The sequence below is a fragment of the Myotis yumanensis genome, unplaced genomic scaffold, assembly GCF_028538775.1.
Source record: "Myotis yumanensis isolate MYYU_CA2020_CCGP unplaced genomic scaffold, mMyoYum1.0.hap1 SCAF_10, whole genome shotgun sequence".
NCBI lineage: Eukaryota > Metazoa > Chordata > Mammalia > Chiroptera > Vespertilionidae > Myotis > Myotis yumanensis.
The window spans coordinates 45,178,054-45,197,517 of record NW_027223761.1 but is presented as its reverse complement, the minus strand read 5'-3'; the positions used below and the strand labels follow the sequence as shown (position 1 = coordinate 45,197,517).

The following is a 19,464-nucleotide window of genomic DNA, read 5'->3' as shown; positions in this document are numbered from 1 at the left end:
CTGCTAAGTGACTAAGGGTAGGGAGCCTAGACAGTGCGCACAAAGCATGGACGAAGGGATGATGGATGTCCAGGGCCAGATGGAGTGGGACCCTGTGGCATTTCATCATGCTGCCCAGAATGGAGAGCGATTTAAAACTCATGAATTGTTGATTTCGGGGATTTTCTATTTAATAATTTTGGACCATGGTTGACCATAGATAACTAAAACTGTGGAAAGTGAAACCGCAGGTAAGGGGGGACTCCTGGACCATAAGATGTTCCACAGCCACCGAGCGCATTAACGGTGAATAACACTAATTCACAAGTACTTTTAGGACCACAAATTGGAAGAGGGAGAAAAAGCCCCCTCCCCCGCCCAGTAAAAGGATGCCCAGCATTACTGGGAAACAGATGAGGTCAAGTCTTCACTTAATGCTGTTTACAGGCTCTTAGAAACTACCACTTTAAGTGAAACGACATATATCCAAGCCAACTTTGGCATAGGCTAGTTGATATAAAAAAGAGTTAAGTTCCTACAGCATATTTCTGGTCACAAAACCATCACCAAAATTATAAATAGGGACCCAAATTATTTCTAATATTTTTTTTAAACATATTTTATTGATTTTTTTACAGAGAGGAAGGAGAGGGATAGAGAGTTAGAAACATGGATGAGAGAGAAACATCAATCAGCTGCCTCCTGCACACTCCCTACTGGGTATGTGCCCACAACCATGGTACATGCCCTTGACCGGAATCGAACCTGGGACCCTTGAGTCCGCAGGCCGACGTTCTATCCACTGAGCCAAACCAGTTAGGGCTATTTCTAATATTTAACATTGGAATAAATGTGAGCTGTACATACATTTAAGAAAGACGAATAAAAAGTAAAATAATGAGTTTCCAACCCACTTATTCTGGTTTAGGGTCAAGGATGGCCAGAGCTGGAGTTTAAATCTAGGTATCGGCATTCACTCATATCTGTATATGCATTTGTCCATTTATTTAAAGCCCGTATTCACTTCTTCCAATTCTTCATTTCATTGTAGAATGCTAGGCCATCACAGTCTTGTAGCACAGCCCCATGATCCTACAGGTGAGGGGATTGAGGCTCAGAGAAGGCGGCTGATGTACCTAAGATCGCACAGGGGTTTCACCGCGGGAGGATGGGTGCCGTGTTTGAGTTCCAGGTAAAAATCTGACTGTCCCAACCAACTTCCCTTCATCAGACTCTGCTACCCAGGCCCCCCACCACAGGGCCCTGGGGAGATCCGACAGGGGGTTTCTGTTTGAAGAGCCACTTCCTGTTTGGGGCTGAGTACTTCCTTCAGGTGACTCACAGGCTCCCGCTGGCCTCGTGCTGGGAAGCCAAGGAGGGGGTGGAGGCAGCCCCGGCCGTGCCACCCTCTGCCTGCAACCCCAGCTGGGTGACCCTGAGACTGAGCAGTGCCACAGACTGGAGGTAGGAGATGGAGGTGGAAGGAGGATGCTAAACTGTGCTCCTCACCCAGCTTGGTGGGCAGGGCTCTAAGAGAGCAGGGAACTCAGGCTGCCGCGGGCGGAGGGGCAGCCTCCACACCCAGCTATTCACTCCCACATCTGGTTTCCAGGGTAGCTGCTGCCAGGTGGGGGCTGACAGCAGAGCTGGGACCCCTTAGGATGAATTTGTGATACTTTCTCTTCCTTGCAAGACAGTAAAGTGTGATAGACAGTGCACTAGGCCAGGAGTGATGGACTTGGATTTCTGGTGCCAACTTTTGGTGACCTTGTCATTCTCTGCCCTTCTCTGGGCCTCAATAGCCATGCCTGTCTAATGGGGGGGGGGGGGGGGGGATGCTGGCTATGACATTTTGTGGCCCTTGGTGTTGTAGGATTTACATGAAGAGAACTGGGTTTGGCTGGCTGGTGTGGTTCAGTGGTTGAACATTAACCCATGAACCAAGAGGTTGCAGGTTCAATCCCGGTCAGGGCACATGCCCCGGTTGCGGACCAGATCCTCAGTGGAAGGTGTGCAGGAGGCAGCTGATCGATGTTCCTATCCCTACATCCCTCTCCCTTGCTCTCTCAAAATCAATAAAAACTTTTTTTTTTTTTTTACAAGAAAGAGGGAGAGAAAATTGTGTTTGAATGCTGGCTCTGCTCCCTTGTTGGATGTGCCTACCTCTCAGAGGTGCCATTTGAAAATCTGAAATAATAATCCCTTTAGTCATTTTACATAACGTAATCCTCAAGCCTCAACCCTATGGGTAGATATTATTGCTGTTTTATGCATAAGGAGATTGAAGCCCATACTAAGTCCACATAGTAAGAGCCAAGATTCTATCTTATGCAGTGGGACCCCAGCACCCATGCTGTGGTCTTGCTACTCAAACTGTGGTCCCTGCACCTCTAGCCTCAGCATCACCCAGGAGCTTGTCAGAAGCATAGACTCGCAGACCCCAGCCTAGACCTCATCAGCCTGCATTTGAACAAGAGCTCCGGGTGACTTCTTTGCACGTTAAAGTTTGAGAAGCCCTGCTCTACTGATATTCCCTCTGTCACTGAGGTCTTAGGATCACTGTGGCAGATGAAGGAAATGAGTGTGTTTTGTAAACTGTAAAGTGCGATACCTTCAGGACACTGTGGAGGTGGAGAGAGGCAGGGCTGCGGGTGCCCCAGGAATCTGTCCCTCAGTAGCAGGATATCACTTCCAAACTGTCTCTGAACCCAGCTCTGCCCCCTTCCCATCCAGGGCTGAGTCTTGGCTGTGTGTGTTTATTGCTGGTGTGTGGCTCCAGGGCCCAACTGGGTCAGAGAGAGTTTTCATGTTGGCATGAGCTGGTGCTGGGCACCAGGTCTGAGCTATCACTGCGCTGGGTCTGCAGGGCACCAAGAAACCTGGGTTCCAGCCCTGGCTCCGCCTCTGACACTCTGGGTGGCCTAGGCAGGCCCCTGGCCCTGCCAGCCTGTATCCCCTAAAGGGCAGTGTGGCAGCATCCTCTGAAGCCTGCAGTCTGACCTGGACCCCTTCCCTTTCCTCCTCTCTCCCCGTGGCCTGTTGGCACCATCTTTCCTCCCTGGTGCTGGGCAGGAGGGCTGCCCAGTGGGCCGTAAGAGCTGGTGTTGGGGGAGGTGGTGCATGAGTCAGAAGTAAGCCACATAATTTCGGTGCCCCAGATCCCGCCTCCAGCCCTCCAGCCCTTCCTCTGCGGCTGCTTTAGAACAGCTGGTGTGGCGGCTACCTCTGGAGAAGCAGGTCCCCGGGCAGCACGCAAGGGCCTCTGCCCGCCAGGAGCTGGGCACAGCCCCAGGTTTCATCCCAGGGCGGCTGGACCTGGGATCATGTTTCCGCGGGTCCTGGGGAAGGGGAGGGAGAATGGTTCAGGGAGCAGGTTATACTGGGTTTGGGGTCGGCCTGGTTTGTGGACAGCATGTGTGGAGGGGGACTGCGTGTGAGGAGTCTCGTGGCCTGCAACGGGGTCACGTGTGTCTCCTCGGCTCACCTACCAGCTTGGTGACTTCTCCAGGCAGAGACGAGGTATTGCCCATCTCTGGACCCCACACCGAACCCAAGGTGGGCACGGTGTGGGGGCTACTAAGGGTCAGGTGGGAGGGGAGAAGGCAGGGTGACCTGATGAGTGATCTGACCGGGTTTGTCCCCTTGTCCCCACAGCTCTCCCAGTGAAGCAACATCACCGCCTTCCTGACAGGACACTCCTGGGAGCCCAGCTCACAGCCACTGGTACCTTCTTCCAGGTAAAGAAAAAAGAAAGGCCCTAGCCAGTTTGGCTCAGTGGATAGAGCGTTGGCCTGCAGACTAAAGGGTCCCAGGTTCGATTCCGGTCAAGGGCACATGCCCGGGTTGCGAGTTCGATCTCCAGTGGGAGGCGTGCAGGAGGCAGCAGATCAGTGATTCTCTCCCATCATTGATGTTTCTATCTCTCTCTCTCTCCCTCTCCCTTCCTCTCTGAAATCAATAAAAAAAAATTCTTTTTTTTTTAAAGAAGAAAGGAGGCGGGAGAAAGGAGTTAGAGACTCCCAGTGGAGCAGCCCACTGGGCTCTAAAACAGTGGTTCTCAGCCTTCCTAATGCCGCGACCCTTTAATACAGTTCCTCATGTGGTGACCCCCAATTTCATTGTTACAAATTGAACATAATTAAAGCATAGTGATTAATCACAAAACAATATGTAATTATATATGTGTTTTCCGATGGTCTTAGGCGACCCCTGTGAAAGGGTCGTTCGACCCCCAAAGGGGTCGCAGCCCACAGGTTGAGAACCGCTGCTCTAAAACGATATCTGGCTCTCACATGGGGGCAGCACTTTACAGTTTACAAAAACAGGCAGGGCGAGCGGGAATCGTTGTCCCATTGTACAAGCAAGAAAAGGAAGAACGGATGCTCCTGCTTACTCAGGCGTCCCTGTACTTACCTAAGCACCTTACGTGTATAAGCTCATGTAATCCTCACAGCGGCCTAGGAGGCTGGCACTGTTATTATAACTAAGGAGACGGAGGTGTGGAGGCATTAAGGAATTTGCTCCGTTAGTAAGTGGTCGAGCTGGGTTTCAAACCCAGGCAGGCTGGCTCTCCGCGCACATTCCCAACCCCGTGATTTCCTGCTTCTCCAGGGCCAAGTCCTAAACTCATTTGCCTTGCCCTCCCATTTCCAGGGGAGATGTGTGTTTTAAGAGAGAATCCTAGAGAATGATGCTTCAGCCAAAGGAATGGATAGCATATAATGGAACAGGAGGCCTTGAGCCCTGGAATTGGCAGGAACCTCGAAGGTGTGCTGGCCACCGACTCCGGGACTGTCCTCCTCAGCAGTGGAGCAAGGCTGGGGTTCTTTGGTTACTGAAGGGAAACCCGGACATTTGAACGAGAGGTAGAAGCGTTGGGGCCCTAGGTCCTCAGACTTGCCTGGAAGTAGAGGGGCTGCTGCTCTTCACAGACACCGTGACGAAGAGAGATGTGAATGACCATCAGGAGTCCGGATTCTGTGCTAAATCTGAGGCCCCCTTATCCTAGATCGGGAACAGAAGTGTGCAAGCAGATAGATACCAGAGGCTTAAGGGAAAATTGTGTGTATGTGTGTGTGTGTGGGAGGGGGGGTTAGGGGGGGGTATACTTCATTGAGACCTTTTTTTAGGAACTTGACTTTTCTGTAAATGAGGAAAGGCAGAGGCAGAGCTGGGATCAGACTCGGAGGGCTCTGCAAGTGTGCGGCGGACGGGGCTCTGATTGGTTCCTTCTTTCCTTCCTTTGCACATTAAACCAGCTTTTCTGGCTGACAGACAAACGGGCACCTCTTGGTGCCAGCATAGTGCAGGGACCCGGGTCGCCTGCACAGTGGCTCCTCTAGCAGGGACGGGCCTGGTATGCTCGCGGAGTGGATCAGAAGCCTGCCTCTGGGGAAGCTTTTGGCCTGGTGGGCATGGCAGCCACGGAAGCAGATAATTGCTGAGCACACAGGCCTGTGATCCTGCCTCAGGAGCTCTGCCAGACGGCAGCACAAAGGGAGGAGGCAGTGGGCTGGGGGAGGCAGGGAGGGTGTCAGACTGAGCTTTGCACAGGATCCATTTGTTAAGATGGATGGGATGTGTTTCGGGGTGGTGGGGGGAGGGCTTTCCAGCAAAGGCAGGGCTGTGGGAAGGTGGGCAGTGTGGTGTGCTGGGAACACTGCAGTGTGAGAGGGGGTGGGGAGGGGAGGCGAGACAGGTAGGTATGAGTGGAAGGAAGCAAGGGAAAGACTCCTTAAATGGCAGGGCTTGTTTTTCTCTTCCCACCCCAGGGCCTGATGAGGAAGCCTGTTTGTGTCATAACCCCACTATTTTACATAAATAAATAAAATAAATCATTGCTCTCCATCCCCTCAGGGGGCAAAAACTCGTCCGAGACAAGTTTGCTCAGTGCACGTTTCTGCCAGACTCAGCTTCCTCCTTCTCCTCCCCTCATTCGGGTGCCTCCCTTCCCTGGGACTCGGGGAGGGGCGTTGGAAAAAGCCCACCTGGTCCCTGTGGCAGAATCCCTGGGCTCCTGGGAGGGGCTGAGAGTGAAAGTCGTCCCCTTCACCAGGCCCCTGGTCTGGCCCTTGAGGCCCAGCCTGAAGCGCTGGAGACATTTGCTCACGCTGCCTGCTCCAGGAAGAGCCTGTCAGTGCCAGGTTGTTGTTGTTTTTTTGTGGGTTTTTATTTTTTTTGGGGGGAGGGGGGTACAGGGGCAGGCCACTCCTCTCAGGAGGGCTCTCTACAGACCTGACTTAAGGAGTGAACCACTCAGCCCTCCAGGGAGGGCGGCCTTCACCGAGAGCGTGCAAGCCTACGCAGGCCAGGCCACTCTGCTGGGAACCACCACTAGGACCCATGCTGGGGATTTCTGCGTGCAGAGCGAGGCTGGATGGGAAGGCTGCAGGTCTTTCCTGGCGCTGACTTTTGATGATTTTTAATAATCTGAGATCCAGGGGTAGTTCTGTTGGATCGCACCAGGATTGCATGATTGCGTGAGTCTTGGGTGAGGTGATTCTAAGACTGTTTGCAGCTAGAGCTGTTGAGTCTGAGATGCTAAGCTCCGCTCTCTGCCCAAGCCCATATTCCCTGACATGGGAAAGTGAGGTCCTTTCTGTGCCAGGAGAACCCAAGGCCCCTGGGCAGGGTCCTGAGCCTGACTCCTGTTCAGCCAGTAGCCCCAAACTGTCCCAAACATGTGGTTCCGTCCCCCGAGGGCCTCGACTGCGGGTGCGTCTCAGACCTGTCCTGGCCTGCTCCAGCCTCCAGCCCTCGTCCGTAAAGCGGGGATCTGGTACTTACCGGCAGAGGAGGTGAGATGCTTCATTGAAACGATGTGAGGGAGACCCTTTGTTATAAGTACCGAGCGCTAACCGATTGCGCCACTGGAGCCCCAAGGGAGACCCTTTGTTAACAGCAGAACACTGGCCATGTGGTTAGAATGGCTCTGTGGCTGCAAAGAGGTGTCCCCCTAAAAGGAGGGTCCATGTCCGATTCTCTGTGAAGCTTTCTTGGCTCCCAGTAGTGCCTGGCACACTGTGGAGGCTTCTCAAACATTTACTGAATGACCTACAGAGCCTTAGATACGGGACAGGTGGTACCAGAGGCCACGTTCCCAGGGACAAGCCAGGAGCACTTCCTACAGGAGGACCCAGGCCTGGGATGCCGTGAGCCTGGCCTGGCCCCCAGGAAGAGCAGTCGGAGATCTCTTGGGACAGACGTGTTGTGTAAACAGGAGGCTCAGACATCCCCTCCGTGGCCAGAGGTTAATAGTGGCCCTAATTGTGGCGTGATTGATCTCCGAGGGCTCCTGCTGAGCTCCAGCCTCAGCCGGTGAGTAACTTTTTCCCAAAGAATGTTGCGCGTGACACCAGAGGCCTCCCTCCTGGCACCTCCTCTCCTGGGCTCTCCCCACTGGCAGCTGCCTCAGTGACAGATTTCCTTCCTGTCCCGCCTCTGCTTACCTTCTCTGTTGATTGCATTAAAATGTAGGGCTTTCTCTGAGGCTCGGAGGAGTGGAGTGACTTGCCCCAGTCCATAGCGTAATGGGGGCAGCCCAGATCTCTCCATGCAGGCCATCCGATGGGCAGGGCCATGACCAGCCCCTAACCTGGTCACAGGCCTCATTTTGATGCCCCCAGTCAGTGGCGGGCTAAGGACTCCCAGCCGTCAGCCCTGGGAGTGGAAGGGGTCTGCGCCTCAGACCAGACAAGGACTGAGGGATTGCCCCTCCCTCCTCCCTGAGCTGTCCCATCTCTGCTTCTCTCCCAGGGATGAGGAGCGAGCAGGTGGTTAGAGGGTTTTAGAAGTTGAGTGCCCAAAGGGATTTTGGAGACCATCTGGTGGTGTTCAACCCCCTCAGGATACTGACGGGAAAGCCAAGGCCAGAGGCTTCCGGAGGTCGCCTAGCCTGCTTGTGGCTGCGCTCAGCCACAGCCTGCAGCCCTGGGGTGGGACTGGGGTTGAGGCCCCAGGGAGGGCAGCCATGGCCAAGGAGAAGCAAAGCGATTCCTTCTCTGCATTTGTGCTTTGCCTCCTTCCGCAGGGCCCTGGCAGGCTGCTGGAGAAGATCGGGTCTCTGCCAGCCCCAGCCCTGTGCCCGTCATGGTGTGTGGGGGTTGCCCTTCTCTCCCGTGGGTCCTTGGCCCTACTCCGTGCCCTTTGCTCCCTTGGAGCCAACCAAAATATTGAGCTTGGCCCTTGAGGTGCAATTTGCAGTGACACATGCTGTGGCTGGCATAGACATGGAGGATGGCAGAAACGTGGGCAGACGCTTCCTCTGGGCTGTAGAGCCAGCCGCCCTGGATTCAAATCCCTCTTCTGTGCCCATTGGCTGTTTGGCCTTGCGGGAATCACTTAATGCCTTGGGTGTGGCCACCTATCTGTCAATCGATATAGATATCTAAATTAAATGCATATCTATTCAGTGAATAGACTTTTTTTTTTTTAAAAGAACAGTTTTAGGTTTATAGAAAAATTGATCAGAAAGTACAGAGGGTTCCTACATGCTCTCCCTCCCCGACCTCACAGTTTCCCCTATTAACATCTTACATTAGGGCGGTGCTTCTGTAACAACTGATGGGCCAACGCTGATACAGTATTGTTAACTAAAGTCCATGGTTTGCATTAGGGTCCATAGTCTATGGGGTTTGATAAATGTATAATGACATGTGTTCACCATTACAGTATCACGGAGAATGGTTTCAGTCTTTAAAGTCCCCTGTGCCTCCATCCCCAACCCCTGGCAACCACGGATCTTTTGTTGCTTCTATCATTTTGCCATTTCCAGAATGTCTTGTAGTTGAATCAGACAGTATGCAGCCTTTTCAGATGGGCTTCTGTCAATAGCAATATGCTTTTCAGGTCCCTTCGTGTCTGTTCGTGGGTTGGGAGTATATTTCTTTTTATCGTTGAGTCCTATTTCGTTTTCTGGATGGACCAGTTTGTTCATCCATTCGCCTGGGGCCCATGTTTCTAATCTGTGACAGAAGCCTGTCGAGCTCTACCTGGCAGGTTGATGACACAGGTCCGATGCTCAGCATGGGCCCGGCGAGCCCCACACCACCTTCTGCCACTAGCTTCTTTCGCTTAGCATACTGTTTTCAGGATTCTTCCATGGTGTAGCATGGCTCAGTGTTTTATTCCTTTTTATTGCAGCTTGGGTCCTTTTATTTGTTTTTCCATCTAGTTCCCATTTCTCAGACGAGTAAAATAAGGCTCGGAGAGAGCTAGCGACCTGTCTAAGCCAAGTGACAAGTCAGTTGCAAGAGACTAGGCTGGAACCTGGGCACTGACACCTGCCCCAGAGTCTTTCCTCTCTCAGGAAAAAGAGTGGGCTTGGGCCACAGGCAGCAGGATATGGGGGCCATGAGGGCCTGGCCGCCTGGGGGTCATGGGAGGGAAGAGGAACAGGGAAGTGGGTTGGGTGCCTTCCCGGGACATCAGGAGCTTTGTAGCAGGCGCTCCGTGCTTCTCAGGCCTGGACTCCTGGAAGGCCCTTCCCTGTGCAAACAAGAGTTCAGGGCAGGAACCAAGAATTCAGACAAATCAGGACTTGGTGCTGAGGGGTGGGGCTCAGAGGTGGGGGCTATCTCTTGTCCCAGAGTCAGCAGGGGCTCTGGGTAGGGGATTTCTTGCCAACTTGGCTGATGCCCTGGGAGGTGGCTAGGAGAAATCAATTGATCCTAAGTCATGCCGTTGCCCTGGCGGGAAGAGAGGGGGGAGGGGGCAGGGTCCGGTCTCCGGGAGCTTGTCTGAATGCCCAGCGTCTGAGCGGCACTTTCTGTTAGTAGAACTTCCAGGCCTCCTCGGCTGTACAGTCCAGGAAGCCCTGTGCCTCCTCCTCTTGCTGCCCGGTGCTGGCCACTGGGGATGTAGGAATAACTCAGGCCATCTGATCGGGGAGAAGGACGTGTCCACGGAACTTACACAGGGTGCCCGGAAGCATTAGGGATGCTCAGGGCTATGGGATGCTGGGGAGGGCTCTAACCAAACCTGGGCTCAGGGGAGGCTCCCTGGAGGAGGTGAAATCTGAGCTGAGATTGGAAGCGTCAGGAGGTGTCCATCAGATGCAGGGACAGCAGGTTCTGGAGTGGTGAGGCAGGAGGAACTGGAGGGGCCTGGTCACGTGCCTTTAAAAATCTTTCTCTAGCTTGAGCCGGTTTGGCTCAGTAGATAGAGTGTCGGCCTGCAGACTGAAGGGTTCCCGGTTCAAGTCTGGTCAAGGGCATGTACCTGGGCTGTAGGCTCAAACCCCGGCCCCAGCCAGGGCCACGTGTGGGAGGCAATCAGTCGATGTGTCTCTCACATAGATGTTTCTCTCTGTCTCTCCCCCTCCCTTCCACTCTCTCTAAAAATCAATGGAAAATACTCTGGTTTATCTTCAGATCGCATAAATCTTTCACCTTTTAAAGATCAATGGGAAAATATCCTCAGGTAAGGATTAACCGAAAAAACAAACAAAAAAATCTTTAGCTGGCTCAGTTGGGAGCTTGGATTGATGGCCAGTGCCTTCCTTTCCCAGGGCAGTGGCCGATGGGATGGTGAGAAAAGGGCTTTGAGGGATATGAGAAGCAGATTGGGGGTGGTGAGGAGGTCAGTGTCTATGCAGGGCCCGAGTGCACCCCCCGGAGACAGCCAGGAGCCTCTATCTTGATGGAGAAGCAAAGATTGGGTGGCCTTGGCTGCACCTGGTAACCGAAGCCATGGGAGTGGACGAGATGACCCCAGCAGAGCGTGGAAAGAAAAGAGAAGAGGTTTGCCTCCCGAAGAGTGCCTGACGTTATGAACAGTGTGAACATTTTCCTGGGAGAGGCGGTTCCAAGAGCCACAGTCAGCTGAGTCCTGGGCTGAGGCCCAGTGCAGACAGTTCTACTTCCCTCTTTTCCAGACCTGAATGGAATTTCCATGCCTAGGGATTGTATTGCTCAGCTGCGGGGGTGGGCGAGCAGGGAAGGGCGGAGGACACGTGGGAGCCAGTCCCAGGGTAAGGGGTCCTGGGAAAGGAGTGTGAGGGCAGGGGCACCTGGGTGTGGGCTTCTGCTTACGGAACACCCACCTGCGGTGCCTCAGTCACTGCAGCCATGGTCCCTCCTGGCACCCTCCCCACAAAATCTGGTCCCTATTGAAGTCAAGGCGAAGGCTGTTACCCCATTTTACAGATTCAGAAAGCAAGGCTCAGGGAAGAGCCCTGAGAGGCCTCAGCCACTATGCAAGTCAGCGGCTGACACAGGATGAATCCAGGCTTCTTCCTAAATATTAGCTGCCCCTGCCCTTCGTGAGGGCCAATGTGGTGGTCGACCTAATCTGGGGGCGCACTGGATGAGATCTGGCTGCGTAAAGCCGAGAGCATCCCCCACTTGCTCCCCAGGCCTCCCCAACCCCACGGGAGCTAATGCTAAGCCGACTGCAATAGCATCCCCATCCCTCATGTCCCCCAAGCCCACGGCTCGGCTCGACTCAGAGAATTCCCAGCAGCTGCACCAAGTTCTCATGGCTCCCCAGGGAACCACGGGCCCAGAGACTGCACCACACAATTCCAGCGATTAGGAGGCCCTGGGTCAGTCGATATTCCCAGCAAACCCCTAATGCATCTCTCTCCTCAGACTGGAGGCTGGACGCCCTATGCTGAGGCTAGCATTTGGTGGGGGCTGGGGATGAGGGTGGGGGTGGGAGGCAGAGGTCCCGAATGAGGCCCAGAGGTGGACATAGGGCAGTGATGGCAAACCTATGACACGCATGTCAGAGGTGACACGTGAACTCATTTTTTTTGGTTGATTTTTCTTTGTTAAATGGCATTTAAATATATAAAATAAATATCAAAAATATAAATCTTTGTTTTACTATGGTTGCAAATATCAAAAAAATTCTATATATGACACGGCACCAGAGTTAAGTTAGGGTTTTTCAAAATGCTGACACGCCGAGCTCAAAAGGTTCGCCATCATTGACGTAGGGGCTGGGCCTGAAACCCTGGGTGCCCCTGTGGTGCAGCCCGTGGGCATTTAGAAAGAGGCATCTTGGTGTGGGTGGGGGTGGGAAAAAAAGAAAAGAGGCATCTTAGGAGCTCATGTTATAGGCGCCAGCTCAGCGCTGCCTCCAGGAAGCGTGGCCTGACCCTCTCTGCCCTGTGTTAAGTGCCCACAGCCACCTTTTACTCTCTCGACCATACGCTGCACTTATGAGCCATTATGGCCCGGTGGTTGCAGGGGTCAGCGAACTTTCCCTGTGAAGGAGCCAGGCAGCGCTTTAGGCTTTGTGGGCCATATGGACGCGGTCGTAACTCCCCGGCTCTGCAGTTACAGTTAAAGCTGCCATAACAATACATAAACGGACGAGCCTGGCTGCCTCCCATGAAACGTTATTTATGGATCCACTGAAATGTGACTCTCCTATCATGTTCATGTGCCACAGATGTGTTCTTGTTTGATTTTTTTTCTCTTCTCAATCCTTTAAAAATGTAAAAATCATTCTTAGCTCGTGGGCTATACAGAAATAGTTGGCTGTCTATGGCCATACCACTTTGAACGCACCCGATCTCGCCTGACCTTGGAAGCTAAGCAGGGACGGGCCTGGTTAGTGCTTGGATGGGAGACAAAAATAGGTGGCTGGCCAGATACCGCCCCTGAGTTACCTTTTGCCAACCCCTGGGTGAGAGCAAGGCCCCTCCTGGAGCCAGACTGCCTGGCTCTGCTGTGTCACCTACGGCAAATAGCTAAACCCTTCTGTGCTCCGTATTCCTCATCTGTGCAAGGGAGATGGTAATGATAGTACTTTGAGATATGAAATGGTGCCGCCGCTTGCAGAAGCAGCTTTTGGCGGTTCTTCAAAAGGTTAAACCATATGACCCAGCAATTCCATCCCAAAGTACTGACTCAAGAGAAATGAAAACATATGCTCACAGCGGTGTTGTTCGTGACAACCACAAAGCAGTAACAACCCAAATGCCCATCAGCTGGCGAGTGGGTGAGATGGTATATCTGTACGGTTGGATATTCTTCAGCTGCAAAAAGGAATGCACTGATTGATGCTACAGCATGGATGACCCTTAAAAACACGGTGCCAAGCGAAAGAAACCAGTCACCAATGGCCACATATTGTGTGATTACATTTATATGAAATGCCCAGACCAGGCACATAAATAGAGACAGAAGGTAGATGAGTGATTGTCAGGGTGTGAGGGGTGGGAATGGAGTTGATGAGGGGTGGACGGGGTGAGTATGGAGTTTTTGCTGAAATGATGGAAATGCTTTGGAATTAGTCACAACTCCGTGACTATCCTAAAAGCCGAAAACGCTCAATACTGAATTATACACTTTAAAGGGGTGAATTTTATGGCGTGTGAATTATAGCTCAATAAAAAAAGTGATAACACTTATACCATAGGTTGCTGTTCGAGTTAGGATATGGACAGCACTTGGACTGGTGCCTGGAGCCGAGTGTGGGCCTGCTCGTGCCCCTCGCCGGTCCTGTGAGGGCCCTGAGGGGTCACTGCGTCTGTCCTGTCCACCTGGTCTCCAGAGCCCTGGACAGGGTCTGGTGCAAAGCAAATCGCTCCAGTGTCTAGAATCCATAGACCAGGAGCTGAGTCCTGGCTCCTTGGGTAAAACGTTTGCTGCTCTGAGCCCCACGCTCCTCATCTCTAAAATGGGACCATGATAACAGGGGTGTTGAGGGTCGGATGATGCCTGACATCAGGGTGTGTGAGGTGCCCCAGCCAATGGCCACTGGCTACAATGAGCCCCAGCTGGTATGTCCAGGGCACCAAGCAGGGCCGGGGCAGTTGCTCCTGGTGGCAGCAACTCAACCCACTAGACACATCCCATAGTTCTACCCACGAGCCCTGCTGGGCTGGGTCTCCCTGGGCCTGAAGGATTGAACTTGTCAGGCTCCAGATTCCCAGATTGACCACACCCAGCTCTGTGACCGCAGGCCAGGCGCTGCCCCCTTCTCTTCTGAGCCTCAGTTTGTTCAATTGTCAAATGGGTTTGGGACACACAGTACCTTCCACTCGAGACAGGGAGATGGTTATAAAGTGTTCGCACAGGGCCTGGAATATTTTAAATGCTCAGTACATGTCAGCTTTTATGATAATTTATTTATTTTTATGATAATTTATTTCAAAATATTTATTTGGGAAGTTCTGTGTGCTAGGCTCTGTTCCAGTTACTGGGCATATAGCAGAGAATAAAGCAGACAAAATCCTTGCCTTTATGAAACGTACATCATAGTGGGATAGGCAGATGAGAAACAAAAAAAGTAAATTATGACTGAGAAAATAAAGCTAAAAATGGCTGCGCGGTAGGGGAAGGGGTTGCAGTTTTACGGAAGATGACCTGGGGCGTCTGGTTGAGACAGATATTTGAGCAAAGACCTGAGGGGAGGAGGGGAAGGAGGGAACCATGCGGGTACTTAAGGGAAGAGCCTTCCGGGCAGAGGAGGCAGTAGCAGTGTGCTGGCCGGTGTGGCTGAGCGGGGGATTAGATCAGGGGAGGGTGGCAGGGGGCTGTCCTGGGAGACCTGCAGGGTGGGCATCGGACTCCAGGTGGGCCTGGGACCCACTGCAGGGATTTGTGCGGAGCTGACCCACCCTGACCTCGGCTACCATGACCTTTGCTGTGTCTAGGGTGACTCCTCACCCCTCCCCTGCCTCACAGCCTTGTGCTTTCTCCCACAGAACCAGCCTGGGGCCCCCATGGGCTCCTGAGGGCCGGGCACCAGGGCCTCGGGCACGAGCATGGTAAGACACCAGCCCCTGCAGTACTACGAGCCCCAGCTGTGCCTCTCCTGCCTCACGGGCATCTACGGCTGCCGCTGGAAACGCTACCAGCGCTCCCATGATGACACCACACCGGTGAGTCACACTGGGACCTGGGCAAAAGGACCCAGGGAGCCCCCGAGTCGCGGGGGGTGTGTGTGTGGGGGGGTGTGTCAGCTCTGTCAGGGCCCCTTCTGGGTTTCACTTCTCCTTCTGAAAATGCACCCATAGCAATTCTTGAATCTCTCTGACCAGGTGGGGAAGGCCATTCTGTTGGGGAAATACCCAGTTGTTAACTCTCTTCTGACAGCAGGGGGGCTGGTCTGCTCCTAAAGGCAGGGCAAGGGGGGTGCTCCAGGAGGGGTGCTCCAGGAGGAAGGGGTCACCCCAAGGTGAACAGAAGTTCTCAGCTTCTGGCAGATCCAGCCTGGCAGGCATGCAGGTGGGGGTGGCTGGAGGGGAGGGTGAGGAGGTGGGCCAGGCCATCGGGAGCCTGAGAGCTGGCAAGGCTGTGGCCTGGCACCAGGGCCCTGTCACCTGAGCCACGGGCCTGCCAGAGCTGGCAGCAGGTGCTCGGCCGGATAAGAAAGCCTCCTTCAGTGTTCCGCTCCCCAGCCAGGCTCCGGGCTGCGCTTCATCCCTGGGCGCTATCAGCCGGTGAATCTAGTTTCTTTTCTGAAGGAACCCAATTCCTTTAAGAAGGAATAGAGAGAGAGATAACTCATGTTTATCTAAGAGCTTTGCTGCCTGAAAAACAACTTTCTTCTTCCTTCCTTGTCTGAACAAAGAAGCCAGCTTCCCAAGTCAGATAGCCCGCAAACAGGCGGGAGTGGCCAAGGGTCCGGGTGGCGGCTAAGGGCAGGGCAGGCCTCTCAGGGCTACCTGGATGGGGGGGGGGGGGGAGTTGCGCCCCCCCCCCCCCCCCCCCCCCCCCGTCTCTTCTGCTTCTCTGCTTGTGACAGTGAGGGACGAAGTGCTAGATGAGTCAGGAGCCTGGGCTCATGGCTCCCACATGGTGAGAAGCAGGTACCTGGTGGATACCTGGCCTGATTCATGGTCATGTCCCCACTCCCAGCAGAGAGGCAACATGGCAGACTGAGGCAAAGGAGAGGAAGGGGCCTGCCCAAGTCACAGAGCAGGTCCTGCCCTGCTGGGACAGCCTTTTCGTCTTATGTGGACATAGGGTCTCCCCACAGTGGTGCAGACTGTGAGGTCAGGAGTCAGGCAGACCTCAAGCTCAAGTTGTGCCTCTCCTACTTGGACTGTCGATGTAAGAAACATCCAAACCTGTAGAGAATTTTAATAGACTTTATTTGAGCCAAACTGACGACAGTGCTGGGAAGCACGGCCTCAGATTGCTCCGGAGAATGACAGTTCTGCGGTTTCTCTCATGCGTTTAGAATTCAGGAGGGAAGATTACATGAGGGTGGGAGAAAGCAGGGCCGGCGTTGGACTCCAGGACCGTTAACAAGATCCTGGGCTCCCTTCAGGTTAGTTCCACTTCCCAGGGGTCTGCAAAAGGCATCGCAAACAGTGTGTTAACCTAGATGCACGGAACCGACGGACAGGGCTTGCCAGAGGCAGAGATAAACCTTGTGCTAAAGAAGTTATGAGCCTGGGGTGTGACTGTTCACCATGTCCCGCCCGGTTAGGAATGTGTGATGAGATCACCCTGTGAGGTTACTGTCGGTTAGGTTTACGACAGGGCCCCTCTGTTGTCCACAGTATGCGCTTGACTTTGAGCTTTCTCACCCATGAAATAGCACTCACACCTCTCAAGGACCTGCTGGGCGGACGGCATGCGATAGCGACATGAAGTGGCCAGCACGGTGCTAGCTGTGACTAGTCATGAAGACCAGAGATTCCCGAGGCCCACGCCCGGCCTCTCCACTCTGACTGGAGGAGGGGTAGGGTTAAGACTGTAGAATTCCTCGGCCACTCCGCTGTTCTCTGAGCTCCATTCTCCCCTCAGACTGGGGCCCGGCAGCCGGGCCTCCCCGGGTCAGGAAAGGCAGACGCGAGGGCAGCAGTGAGCTTCACCTGTGTGTCTTGTGCCAGGCGCTGTGCTGAGCACTCACCTGCCCGGGAGCTGGGTGTCACCGCCACCATTTCACTAGGGGAAACAGAAGCCAGGTTGCCAGTGACTTGGCCCAGGTCATACCAGCGGGTAAGGGGCAGAGCTCAGGTGTGACCCCAGGCAGTGTAGGTGGAAAGCTCTTGGTGGGGGTGGGGAGACAGCTGAGGCGAAGGAAGGGAGCAAATGGCTGAGCTTCCACGCAGACAGTCCCTTGGCTGTGGCAGTAGGCCCTGGAGGAAGGTGTGTCTCCCAGAACACACCCCTTGGTGGGCACGGGCCAGCCAGTCCTAGGCTGTGGGGTCAGGAAGTGATGCGTCCTAGCTGTGGCCAGCACAGGGCCCAGAGTGGAGGAAGTGGGGCTGGGGCTGGTTTTGAGCTGACTGGGAGCCTACGTGGTGCAGGCTCTGCAAATACCAAGGTCTGGGGCCAGGTGTGGGGCAGAAGCAGGAAGGGTTGCAGGAGGTCACGAGCCAGCCAGTGGCTGGGAGAGGGGAGAGGGCTCTGCAGCAGCTCGGGGTGGCAGGGCCTCTGCAGAAGGGGCTGAGCTCACCTCAGGTGACCCTGAGACTCGAGCTAAGGATGAGCATCCACCCCCTTCCCTGTCACTCACTCCGCTCCTGCTTCCCCTCCCGCTTCCCGGGCTCAGCCTCAGCCTGCTCACCCTTTTCTCTTTTCTCTCCCAGTCCCTCGGAGACAGCTGGGTGAGGACTGTGATGGGGTGCTGGCTCCCTGGCCTGACACAGTGAAGGGAACAGCCATCTGGTGTCTCAGAGTCAGGGCTGGTGCCGAGAAGGTGCTCCGTAAATTTTGCTGAACAAATGGAGGCCCTGAAGCGAGCTCTGGGAGCACAGGCTGGGGAGGGAGGGGAGAGCCACTAGGGCTGGGGGTGGAGGAGAGGCCTCAGCAAAGGGGTGGCGTCCAACTTTGGGCCTCTGCCTCTCCTCATCCCCACCGTGCCCTCTCCTTTGGGGAATGGCCCAGGCACTCCCTCCCCTCTGGTCCTCTTAGGGGAGCCCTCACCCCAACCTGCATCTCCCAACTTAAAAGCCTGGGGTCAAGTTCTTCTGTGAAGCCCACTTCCCTGGGCCTCATCTGTGAAATGGGGTGACAGACGGGTGGTGAGTCAGAGGCAGGAGGCTGGGGAGTGAAGTGTGAGGCTAGCAGTGAGGGTGTATTGAGCACCTGTTGTATTGGGGGAGCATATGGCTTGCTTGCCTGGCCCTGTTCGCTGTGTAACACCCCTGTGGGGCGTGTTTAGTTTCTATGCCCCACTTATAGGTCAGAAACCGAGGCCATGTCACACCTGCAGTCTGGGACAGGTTTGCAGCAAGAGCCTCAGGAAGATGGAGGCTGTCGGGGAGGATTCCTGTGTTTTGAGTCCAGGTGGTTTTTTCGTGAGAGCTTGCAAGAGGGAAAAGAACAGAAGGGCGGAGAGGACGTGGGAAGTTGCCTGATGCAGGAGAAAGAGCACTGGACCAGGAGCGTTTTGGACAAGATGGGGAGTGTCTTCCCTGCCACACGACGGACCCTCTGTGTTGCCCTGGCTGGGCCTGGCCCTGCAGGACCGGAGTGGAGCCCGGGGAGGGTGCGGGGCGGGGGGAGCTTGGGTAGGAGCCCCCTCCTCGCTGACCAAGCTGGCCGCCTTCCTTCCTGCCCCGAGCCTTGGCTCACACGGCCCCCTCCCCCCAGGACACACACTTGACAAATAAGGAAACAGGAAACTGAGGACCAGAGAGGTGAAGTGAGCCCTTCTCCTGCCCCAGCTCAGTGGGTGGTGGAGCCTGGCAACAGAAGGCGGCTCGCTCACTCTGGGAAGGGGAAGCAAAGCTTTTTATAACCGGGGCTAATGAATTTAGTTGTTGTCCGTGACTCATTACTCTAATGCTGCCAGTGAGGGCCTTGGTGGACAGAAGGCAGTTCTCAGGCCGTGCCCACGGCGACCCCTGGAGACTGGGCGGCGGTGGGAGGCAGCCCAGTGTCAGTACCAGCTTCTCTGTAGCAAGAGGGATACAGGTCAGATGCCTGGAGGAACTTCCCAGCCCCGGACCCCAAAGGAGACAGTGACCGTCGACTCTTGCCTTTCGAAGGCTGTTGTGAGGCCGTTTGACCCCGTCCATCTTAAGGATGGGGCTCCAGGGAGAGTAAGTGATTAATTCAAGGTGAGGAGTTACAGGCACAGCCTGTGCAGCCCCTGCTCGAACCCCCAGTCCTGCGCCTGCTCCCCTGTTCCACGCCAGTCTTGTCTGGGAGGCACTGGTTACTTATTCAATCAACAAACCATCATGATGCCTGCTCTGGGCCTGGAGGCCACAGGTGTATCAGAGCCGGCCCCCTTCCCTGAAGGGCTCCTAGGCAGGCAGGGGAGCAGACAGATACCAACTGACACACCCAGACCACCCAGGGGATCGCTGCTGAGGCCAGGAAACCCCAGGCAGGAACATTTGCCTGAGCCAGTGCCTGAGAGAGTTACACCGTCGTGCCAGACTGGGGAAGTGATCCTGCAGGGAGCTGGGTGTACAGTGTCTTGCACTTGGGAACTGAAAGCATTTGGCTCCAGTGTGAGGAGGGGAGGGCGTTGCCTGAGGCAGGGCTGGAGAGCCTGCACTCATCCTGGGCAGTGGGAGCCCAGGCAGACTCGGGCTGTGCAAGGGCCACTGTGGTTAAATCT

General features: G+C 54.6%; 1 protein-coding gene across 7 annotated transcripts in view; it reads left to right on the top strand.

Moving 5' to 3' along the window:
- The window catches only part of GDPD5 (glycerophosphodiester phosphodiesterase domain containing 5), an 89,330-nt gene that overhangs the window by 31,053 nt on the left and 38,813 nt on the right, over window positions 1-19,464 (top strand). For all 7 annotated transcript variants that reach the window (XM_070425641.1, XM_070425635.1, XM_070425636.1 and 4 more), the window contains 2 exons: window positions 3,634-3,716; window positions 14,639-14,815. In XM_070425641.1, coding sequence (XP_070281742.1) covers window positions 14,699-14,815 — 117 coding nt within the window. In that variant the 5' untranslated portion in view covers window positions 3,634-3,716; window positions 14,639-14,698. The remainder of the gene's footprint in view (window positions 1-3,633; window positions 3,717-14,638; window positions 14,816-19,464) is intronic.